Source organism: Delphinapterus leucas, chromosome 18 (genome assembly GCF_059928025.1).
Source record: "Delphinapterus leucas isolate spDelLeu-1000000601 "Yukka" chromosome 18, BTC_Dleu_Yukka2, whole genome shotgun sequence".
Classification (NCBI taxonomy): Eukaryota; Metazoa; Chordata; class Mammalia; order Artiodactyla; family Monodontidae; genus Delphinapterus; species Delphinapterus leucas.
The window spans coordinates 18,231,890-18,243,984 of NC_143146.1; the positions used below are offsets into that span (position 1 = coordinate 18,231,890).

Below are 12,095 nucleotides of genomic sequence, written 5' to 3' on the forward strand. Positions count from 1 at the left end.
ATAGCCAAGGCATACTGATTTCTCAAATGCAAGAAATAACTACTGATCACTATAGATGTTTAAATTGAAAAAAACATAAAAACACAGCTATTTTACTCGCAAACAATGTGCTAATTGTTTTCAGCTGTAGCACATAGCCAGTAATAGCTCAGTTCTTTACCCTGTGCTAATGACCCAACTGAGGAGAGAATGGGGCAATTAAGAGCACTCTCTTAAAAGGAAACAGATTTTACATTATAGAGAGTAAAGTATGTAAAATACTGAATTCTCCATAAGGTATTTTTAGAAATAATTATTTGAATTAATAAACACAGAATTCTGAATTTTAGGTCAATTCAAAAATACCTACTGAGAATCTAGTATTTGCCATTGTACTGGTCAACTGAATACCAAAATAAATAAATAATAGTTTCCTCCAGTATTAAAAAGTTTTTAGTTTAATCACCAATTCTCAAGCAACCGGACACTAATGAAGGCTTTAACAATTAATTTAATAATTAATCACGGGCACAGTGGTAGAAATGTGAGTTAATGCTTATCATTTTGAATCGAAAGATTGTAATTTTCAGCATTCCAGGTAAAAGGTATGGACACTTTACATTTTTTAACAGGTACTTAACATTCAGTAATACTTATCACATCATTTACATGAATACTCTCTCTGTGTTGCATTCTGTCCAATATAGTAGCTATTAGCTACATGTAAAATTTTGACTAAAACTAATTAAAATTATGTAACGTTAAAAATTCAATCCTCAGTCACACTAGCTACATTTAAAGAATTTTTATTTTATTGTGGTAAGAACACTTACCATGAGATCTACCCTCTTAATAAATTCTGAAGTGTACAATGCAATATTGTTGACTACAGGGAAGGGGAAATGGGGAGTTACTCTTCAAGGGGCACAGTTTCAGTTAAGCAAGATGACTGAGTGTTACAGATTGCTGTACAACATTGAACACTAGCCACATTTGAAGTGCACAATGATCATGTGTATGTAAGGCCTGCCATATTGTGTCATAAAAAATGTTCCCTTATCACAGAAAGGTTTTTTGGTCTCCTGAGTTGAACTTATCTTCCTAATTAACAGAATAGGAGGAAGCACTGAATTTTAAAGGTAATTAATGTTGATCTTTTGTTTCTTCAATAGTGTATTTTGTTCTACTTAATTCTTAATTCAACCCCTGCAGAATAGAATACATTCTATTCTGTTGTAAAATTAATAGCTTACTTTCTTTTCTCTTTCTGGTTGTAAAACAAATGTCTTACTTTCTTCTGTTGGCAAGTGTCTCTTCCCCATTTCTTATAAAGATCTTCATTCCATGCTTCTCTTTGCTCCCATCAAAAGAACAACGGGGGCTTTGTGTGGGTGTTCTGATTGGACGGCCACAAATCTTATTTACCTTTTAAATAGAAAATATTAAAGACAGTTAGAAAGCATGCTCCAGCCTTTCTGAGAATGTAATGTTCACTAGAGTCCAAAACAATAACATATTCTTATTTATAGCACACTAATAACCTTTAAGACATACAATGTTTGTTAATTTTTAAAATAAAGGGAATAAAATTATCTGTATAAAACGGCAGCCATAATAAATTGATGCTATACACATTTATACAGTTTGCATGTATGCAAGTGCAAAATACACGAATAAAAACATATATGCAAAATCAGAGAACTACAATAAACTAGCCTGCTTGTATAAATAAAACTAATCAAAGTAGATATTATTTATGGTTTATAACCATATGTATGACTAATTACTTACTTGTACTAATTTTTTTTAATAAAACAATTTGCTATTGAATATGTGGTCCATTTCTATATGAGTTCTAAGGGTAGTTTTCTTCTTAAAATGCTTTCTTAGAAATGGCAATAAATATTTTTATATAAGATCTCATTTTGTAATAGTTGTATATCTTTTTCCTCAATCTGGTTTGATTTCAAGGGTGTTATTTATGGTCTCTTTTTTAAAAATTATTTATAGAATTGAAAATTTTATTTTTTAATACTACTTATCTAGTAAAGATCTTCATATGTAATTATCATTGAAAATTAAGGAATTAATTGGACACATTACCATGTAAAGCATCAAAAAAGATTCACAAGATAACTTATACATTTAAAAAGGCATAGTCATATAATTAAAAATACATAAAAGCATTGCCTGAGAATCAGGAGACTTTGGTTCCTGTCCTAATTTTTCCTTCTTAATTGCTGAGATCTTGAAAACAGTGGCAGAACTTTTTAAAACTTGATTCTCTTATATGTAAAATGAAGAACTTAGAAAAAATTATTCCAAAGTTCCCTTAAAGTTCTAAAGTTTTTTAAATTTTCCATGAATGAGCATTACAGGAATTATGCATCAACTCATTTATTTAAACCATAATTATTTTGTTCCAATATTTGCAAAGAACATGTATTAGATGCTATAGGACATAAAAGATTAGAAACTGAATTTACCCCAAAAGAGCTGACAATTTAGAAGGAAAGAAAAAACAATCCCCCCAAACATCAAAATGCACATGCACCTTAAGAAAAGGCCTGGCCCACACCAGGCTCCAGCCCACCCTGCCAATGTCACAGCCCCAGAGAACGCTGGGAAAGGCCCTGGCCCATGCTCACTTCGGCTCCAGTCCTCCTGCCAAAGCCACTGGGCACACACAGTCAGCATAGGGATACTCCCAGACAAGGACATACCTTCAAGAGCAGGAGAGGTAATTGCTTCATCTAATTTATAGAGACAAACAACAGAAAGCAAACTTTAATGAAATGGAGATAAGTAATTTACTTGATAGAATGTCCGAAGTACCAGTCCTAAAAAAGCTCACTGAACTCAGGAGAAGTGTATAGGAACACAGTGAGAATTTTAACAAAGAATTTGAAAATGTAAAACAAATCTTATATATATAAAATATATATATTTATATATATGAACCTCATGGTAACCAAAAACCAAAAACCTACAATAGATACACAAAAAAACAAAGGAACCCAAAAGTAATACTAAAGAAAATCATCAAACCACAAGGGCAGAGACTAAAAGAAGAAAAGAACAGAGAAGAACTACAAATACCTCCAGAAAAGAATGAACAAAATGGCAATAAGTACATACCTATAATAATCACTTTAAATATAAATGGACTAAATGCCCTAATCAAAAGACATAAGGTGGTTAAATGAATAAAAATAACAAGACCCATCCATATACTACTTACAAGATATTCACTTCAATGCTGAAGACACACACAGACTGAAAGTGAGAGGATGGAAAAAGGTATTCCATGCAAACGGAAACAAAAAGAAAGCTTTGGTAGCAATACCCATATTAGACAAAACAGACTTGAAAACAAAGTCTAGAGCAAAAGACAAAATAGGACATTACATAATGATGAAAGAGTCAATCCAAGAAGAATTCTTAAACATGTATGAACCTAACATAGGCATACCTATATACATAAAGAAAATATTAATAAACATAAAGGGAGAAAATGACAGTGATACAAAAGTAGGGGACTTTAATACCCTACCTGCAGCAATGGACATATAATCTGGACAGAATATCAGTACAGAAACATTGCCCTTAAATGACACATTAGACTCGATGGACTTAACAGATATCTACAGGACATTCCGTCCCAAAACAGCAGAATACATATTCTTTTCGAGTGCATATGGAACATTCCCCAGGATAGATCACATACTAGGCCACAAAACAAGTCTCAATTAATTGAAGAAGACTGAAATCATATCAAGCATCTTTTCTGACCACAAAGATATGAAACTAGATATCAGTTACAGGGAGAAAACTGGAGAAAACACCAACACATGGAGAGTAAACAACATGCTACTATAAAACCAATGTGTCAATGAAGAAATCAAAAAATACCTTGATACTAATTAAAATAAAGACACAACTTTCCAAAATCCATGGGATGTGGCAAAAGCAGTCCTAAGAGGGATTTATAATGATACAAGCCTATCTCAGGAAACAAGAAAAATGTCAAAGGAGCAATCTAACTTGACACCTAAAAGCACTAGTGAAAGAAGAACAAACAAAGACCAAAGATAGTAGAAGGAAGGAAATAGTAAAGATCAGAGTAGAAATAAATGAAATAGAGAACAAAAAAAAAGAGGAAGAAAAGATCAATGAAGCTAAGAGCTGTTTTTTTGAAAATATAAATGAACTTGATAAACCCTTAGCTGGACTCATTAAAAAAAAAAAAAAAAAAGGAGAGCGCACCCAAATAAATAAAATTAGAAATGAAGAAGTTACAACTGACATCCCAGGAATACATACAATCATAAGAGAATACTACAAACAATTATAAGCCAAAATTTGGACAATGTAGAAGAAATGGATAAATTCCTAGATACATACAGTCTTCCAAGACTGAATCTGGAAGAAACAGAAAATCTGTACAGACCCAATAATAGTAATTAAATTAAATCAGCAATCAAAAAACTTCCAGCAAACAAAAGTCCAGAACCAGATAGCTTCATAGGGGAATTCTACTAAGCATTTAAAGAAGAGTTAATACCTATTCTTCTCAAATTATTCTGAAAAACTAAAGAGGAAGGAATACATCCAAACTCATTCTATAAGGTCAGCATTACCCTGATACCAAGACCGGCCAGAGATAATACAAAAAAAGAAAATTACAGGCTAATATCCCTGATAAACATGGGGGCAAAAATCCTCAAAAAATATTAACAAACTGAATTCAACAATATAAAAGGATCATAGATCATGATCAAGTGGGATTTATTGCAGGATGCAAGGATGGTTCAATATCCACAAATCAATTAATGTGATACACCATATTAACAAAAGGAAGGATAAAAAATCACATGATCACCTCAACAGATACAGAAAAAGCATTTGACAAAATTCAACATCCATTCATTATAAAAACAGTCAACAAAGTTGGTATACAGGGAACAAGCTTCAAAATAATAAAGGCCATTTATGAGAAACACACAGCTAACATCATACTCAACAGTGAAAAGCTAAAATCTTTTCCTCTAAGATCAGCAACAAGACCAGGATTCTCACTCTTCTCACTTTTATTTAACAAAATATTGGAAGTCCTAGTGACAGCAATCAGACAACAAAAAGAAATAAAAGGCATTCAAATTGGAAGAGAAGAAGTAAAACTATCACTATTTGCAGATGACATGATAATATATATAGCAAACCCTAAAGACTCCACCAGAAAACTACCAGAACTAATAAATGAATTCAGTAAAGTCACAGGATATAAAATAAATATACAGAAATTTGTTGTATTCCTATACACTTATAATGAACTATCATAAAGAGAAATCAGTAAAAAAAATTCCACTTACAATGGCATTAAAAAGAATAAAATACCCAGGAAAAAATTTAACCAAAAAGGTGAACCACCTGTACTCTGAAAACTATAAGACATTGATGAAAGAAATTGAAGACAACACAAATAAATGGAAAGATATTGTGTGTTCATGGATTAGAAGAATCAAGATTATTAAATACACAAATATTTACAATTGCTAAGACATGGAAGCAACCTAAATAAGTGTCCATCAACTGATGAATGGCTAAATAAGATATGGTAAATAGAATTGACCCTTGAACAATGTGGGAGTTAGGGGCACCAACCCCATACAGTCAAAAATCCACATATAACTTTATAGTCCACTCTGTGTATCCACAGATCCACATCCATGAATTCAGCCAACTGCAGACAGTGTGGTACTGTAGTACATATTTATCAAAGAAAAAAATCCACATATAAGTGTACCTGTTCAAGCCCACATTGTTCAAGGATCAACTGTATATACAATGGAATATTATACAGCCATTAAAAAAAGAATGAAATCTTGCCACTTGCAACAACATGGATGGACCTGGAGGGTATTATGCTAAGTGAAATAAGTCAGACAGAGAAAGACAAATACTATGTTTTCACTTATATGTGAAATATAAGAAAAAACAAATAAACAAATATAACTAAATAGGAACAGACTCAGATATAGAGAACAAGCTAGTGGCTGCCAAAGGGGAGGCAGGTGGTGGGGGGGAATGGGCAGATTAGATGGAGGGGATTCAGAGGTACAAACTATCAGTTATAAAATATAGGTCACAGGGATGTAATGTAGAGCACAGGGAATATGGTCGATAATATTATAATAACTTTTCATGGTGTATAATCTATAAAAATATTGAATCATTATATTGTACACCTGAAACGAATATAATAAGTCAACTCTACTTCAATAAAAAAAGAAAAAGAAGTAACACTGTAACGTAGAAAATGAACAGATTAACTCTGTTTGGGGTGCTTAGGGACGAGCTTCAGTACGTAATGTCTAAATGGCAGATTAAAAGATAAACTAGGGGTTTGTCAGGTAGACAAAGCAGGAAATTTCCAGGAGAGAGTAGAAAGGCAAAGAGGTGTAAACAACTTAACATGTTTCATAGAACAAAATGTACATAGTGAAAGAAAGCAGTATAGCAAAAGGTAAGACATAAAAAATGCCATGATATATATGGTGATGGATGTTAACCAGACATTGTGGTAATCATTTCACAATATATACAAACATCTAATCATTATGTTGTACACCTGAAACTAATATAATGTCATAGATCAATTATATCTCAATTCTTTAAAAATGCCTTAATATGTCTTGGATATCAAGCTAAAGAACTTGCCTAAGCAAATGGAAAGCAGGCAAAAGCTTCCACGGTGGAAAATGGTTGCTTAACGATTTCCACAAGAGAAAAATCTTCATAACAGCAGTTTCCAGGGAGGGAGATGAAAGGTCCTCCAGTAGAACACTAGAGAAATGCTGGGGCCCAAAGTCAGCAGAAGAAGTGGTGAAAGAAGCAGACGATATAGAGGTAGACAGGAGGGAGAGATAGTAGCTTGGAGACTGATTGGATATATAATGTTTTCTGAACAAAGAATAATGGTGGAAGGCAGAGGGAAAATCTTGAGAGATATAAGTGCAAGAAAAATCAGGCTGACATCAAAAATGGATAAAAATTTGGTTTGCCTGGAAAGAAGGGAACATGAAGGGTAGTAGTAAAAGGAAATTATGTTTGAAGAGTAGGCTGGAGTCAGATCTTGGAGGGTTTAAAATGATAAGCTAAGAAGTTTTATTTATTAGACAAAACCTCTGATGGCTGTTGAATGGAAAAGCAAAATTCCAGAGCTGATATTTAGCAATGGACCTGACAGCCCTGTAGAAGTTGGACTAGAGAGAGAGACCCATTAAAGGGAGGTAAACTGTTAACAGATCCTGAAGTTCTCAGGAAAGAGAATTTTATTCTGAAGTACAGTAGTGACAGTGTCCATGAAGAGAAGGATTCATGAATCATGTACAGGGAGAAGAGAAGAAGAATCAGCAGGGCTAAATCCAGAACACTGACAACACCAAGTGCTGACGAGGATGTGGATAAACAGAAACTCTCATTCATTGCTGTTGGGAATGCAAAAGAGTACAGCCCCTTTGGAAGACAGTTTGGCAGCTTCTTACAAAATCAAAAAAAAAACAAAAACCAAAAACACTTTTATCATATGATCCAGCAATCACACTCCTTGGTATTTACCTAAAGGAGTTAAAAATGTATGTCCACACAAAAACCTGCACACAGATGTTTATAGCAGCTTTATTTATGATTGCCAAAACTTGGAAGCAACCAAGCTGTCCTTCAGTAGGTAAATGGATAAATAAATTGTGGTCCATCAAGACAACAGAACATTATCCAGTGCTAAAAGGAAACAAACTATCAAACTGTGAATAGACATAAAGAAAACTTAAATGTCCATTACTAAGTGAAAGAAGTCACACTGAAAAGGCTTCATTCTGTATGATTCCAACTATATGACATTCTGGAAAAGGCAAAACTATGGAGTCAGTAAAAATTCAGTGGTTACCAGGGGTGGGTATGGGTGGGGGGATGAATGGAGAACACAGAGAGGATTTTTAGGGCAATGAAAACTACTCTGTATGATACTCTAATGGTAGATTCATGTCACTATATATTTGTCCAAACTCATAAAATGTACAACACCAAGAATGAACTCTAAACTGTGGATTTGGGGCGATAATGATGTGTCAGTGCCGGTTCATCAATTGTAGCCAATGTATCATCACTGTGGTGGAGGATACTGATAACGGGAGAGGCTCTGCACGTGCTGGGGCAGGGGCAATGTGGGAAATCTTGGTACCATCCCCTCGATTTTGATGTAAACCTAAAACTGCTCTGAAAAAGTAAGGTTTGTTTTGAAAAAAAATCAACAGAACTCAGCAAATTTCTGAAAGTGAGAAGTTAGGGATGTGTAAGGTCAAGGTATTAAAAAGCTCAGAGTGAATTTCCAATCACTGAAGCGGAAAAACAGTGATGGAGTGTAAATATATTAACAAGATGCTAAAATATTCATTACAAAGGTGGAAAGTATCTTCACTGTCAACAACTCCTAGTAGCAAGAACCAAGGGAAGATGGTATAAGTTGATGGTGGGAATGTCAAGAGTAACACTGGCGACACTACAGGAGATTTTGAAATAAAGAAGAAGAGTAAAAGGGAAAGGAATGGCAATTATGATCCCATGTTATGAGCCATAGAGCTGTAGACAAGTTACAGAACTTCTACAAATCTCAGTTTTCTCATCCTTTAAACTTGAGAAAATAAAACCAGTTTGCAGTTGCCAGACAAGGAAAATCTTATCTCACCCTGTCGATCCCATCTTGGACCTAAGACCATATCTGCTATTGCACATATTTCCTAGGAAGGCAGAAAGATAGCTGAAAGTACCAGCCTCACGTTATTTTTATTCCCATTATCATCTTTGCAATTTTTTTTACAAGGATAAAAGAAAATGTACAAGCCATAGACTAATAAGTCATCTTTAACTGTATCCAAAGGTACAAGCATATAGAGCAGATTCCAATACATACAAATAAATTTCAGAGCCTTTATATGTGTTGACTTGCTATCAGGGAGCTCCACTTCACGCTTTATTGAAAGGGAATGGAAAACGATCTGTTACCAGCACATTAGCCTGTCACCTTAGCTTCCCTGAGTAAGCCGATTGGGGTGGACCATTTCAATACTAGCACCTTCTTGCTATTGAAAAAATCCCTCCCACTTACTTTGACAATTTTTCATCTTTGACTTATACTGCAATTTCCTCCTTATTCTCCCTCCACCCTGGTCTCTACCATTCTCCCCTGCAATCAGTCTGACGTGTCTTGGAAAAAAATAGTTTTCCTCCCTAATGCTTACCTGTGTCTGCTTTAAGTTCCATGTCTGGCTTCTCAGTGATTTTCAAATTCCCATCTCACCTTGAAATAACTCTCTTAGTTGCTCCTAACCCATATCGCTTCTCCCACTCTGCTCAAGTATTTGTTTCAACAACTCCTTTTCACTTAGCTGACTTTCTCCATTCTCACTGTAATCGTGGCACTACATACAAAGTGTAAACTTCTGTTTACAGCATCCCTCTGTCTGTTCACTCAGTCTTATTTAAATCTTCAAATATTCAAAGCTTTTAGCTAATAACCCCTAAAAGCTTTGTAAGAAACAACTTAAAACTGTTCATTTTCATTTGACATCCATCAGCAGAGCTTCCATTTAGTTTGCAATGATCTTTTAAAATGTTTATTAATAATAATGAAATTGAAAAGCAAAAATGTTTAAAATACTATAACTTGAAAAGCAGTGAATGTGGAGATGGTGTGAGTGTTTATTAAGCAATCTGTTTCAGAGGATGAGGCAAAGGTGGACTCTACATCACTGTGTATGCAACAGGTGACCAAACCAGGCCATATCTAGGATGCTTGGTGTTAAAATAAGAGCTGGTTAAAAGAAATTACATAAGATATGACTCTGCAAGCATGGTGGAAAACAACAACAATAATAATAAATAACAGACAAAAATAAGAAACAGAACGGTTTTGGGTCAAATGTGCTGTGCTCCATTATATTAAAAGCTACTTTTAAACTATTTGGAGGGAACATACTATTGGCAATTTTTCTAGTTTTAACAACAAATGTGAGTTCATTAATTTTCTCTTGCCCAGCTCCCTATTACTCTCGGAAATGGTTTGCCAAACAACTGGCTGGTGTTAGGGGTAAAATCTGTTACCACAAATCATAATGAGGCTAACTTTTCCAGACGCAGATGAAATCCATGATTTTAGCTTTATTCCCATGAGAACAAACTTAGAAAAGTAGGTTGGGCAAGTTCATAAGGGTTTGGGAGGGGGCTTAATTACAAGGTTCAAGCAAAGGAACAGCATTATCAGAGCCTCATTTTAGAAAGATCTGGCCGACAAGGAGACATGTCCCATAGGTAAAACAAGAAAATCCTAGAATAAACCTAATAAGAACCCACGAAATCTGAGAAGAGAAAGGGAAAGCTCTTTTATAAGTAGAATGAATGGGATTTGGCTACTGGTTGATTCACTATAGGAGATTAAAAAAAGAAGAAGAAATAAAGCAGTTAGCAGTTTTGAATCTGGCAAGCAGGGTGAATAAAGATCCAATAACCAATATGTGGAAGTTAGACCATAGAATAAGTTTACTGTTTGGGCTCATCTGCTCCCCAGAGCAGGAGGTGAATTCTAATTTAGAATTTGGATTTGGAGGTCATTCGAAAAGATGTTTCTAAATGGTGGATTAGAAATAAAGAGCAAGTTAATGATTAGAATTACCTGCATAGAGCCAATAGTTAAAGCCATGAAAATGGATGAAATTACAAAACATATATAGAATGTAAAGACGGTCAGAAAGAAAATCTTTCCGAAGCAGGAGAAAGATAATTCAGATAATATACTCCCCAAAAGAAAGAGAGAGAGAAGAGAAACTGGAAAGGAGGAAGAGGAGAAGGAAGGGATAAAGGGGGAAAAAACAAGGAAGAAAGGAGGGAAGGAAGGGAGGGAGGGAAGGAGGAAGGACTTTAGACTAATAGAGCTGGAAGTCTCTATTAGTCTCTAAGAGAAGATATCTAACCTTAACCTAAGGCTGAGAAAATTGAATCCCAAAGCAGGACAGTAACTTTGCTAAGACTGAATCTAGTTAGCGGATGAGTTTCTAGTTATTATAGAATCAATGGTCTCTTCTTTATGATTAGTGGTATTTATCTTCATCTGTTGTGTGGGATTCACATTATATAAGTCCTAGTTCCTAAGTGTCCTACATAAATAATCTGGATTGAAAATGATCTAGATATATGAGTAGACAAGAGAATCCCATCTCCCCTATGTATGTAGGAGTGGCTGAGAGGAAACATTTCAGTTATTTCCCTTTAAGATTCCTAGGAATGAATAGGGGTCGGGAAAGGGAGGAACTACAAGGATATTAGACAACTTGATTTCTCACCTGGGTTTAGGAGGAAAACCAGGATAACTGATTGATGAAAAGAAGTCCTCCCATGATACACAACCCCCAAATTCCAATTTTATGAGACAGTAATGTAACAGTTTCCTCTCTTCTACAGAAGGGCAGGTAACATCATAAAATGAATAGTCAGTAACTTCCTGATCTACAAACGACCACAATGAAATTATTTGGTGAGATCAAATACCTGCTCAACAATTAGAAAAGCAAAATTGATACAGCCACTATGGAGAACAACATGGTCGTTCCTTAAAAAACTAAAAACAATTACCATATGACCCATCAATCCAACTACTGGGCATATAACCAGAGAAAACCATACTTCAAAAAGACACAAGTGCCCCAATGTTCACTGCAGCACTATTTACAATAGCCAGGTCATGGAAGCAACCTAAATGTCCATCGACAGATGAATGGATAAAGAAGATGTGGTACATATATACAATGGAATATTACTCAGCCATTAAAAGGAAAGAAATTGGGTCATTTGTAGAGACGTGGATGGACCTAGAGACTGTCATACAGAGTGAAGTAAGCCAGAAAGAGAAAAACAAATATCATATATTAACACATATATGGGGAATGTAGAAAAATGGTGCAGATGAACCAATCTGCAAGGCAGAAATAGAGACACAGATGTAGAGAACAAACGTATGGACACCAAGGGGGGGAAAGTGGTGGGGGGGCGTGGCAGGATGAATT

The 12,095-nt window shown here is 34.8% G+C and overlaps 1 protein-coding gene across 1 annotated transcript in view; it reads right to left on the reverse strand.

The window, feature by feature from the left end:
• Positions 1-12,095, reverse strand: part of GPC5 (glypican 5) — a 639,840-nt gene that overhangs the window by 367,845 nt on the left and 259,900 nt on the right. Inside the window, exon 4 of the mRNA XM_022576945.3 lies at positions 1,271-1,404. Within this exon, the coding sequence (XP_022432653.2) occupies positions 1,271-1,404 (134 nt within the window). The remainder of the gene's footprint in view (positions 1-1,270; positions 1,405-12,095) is intronic.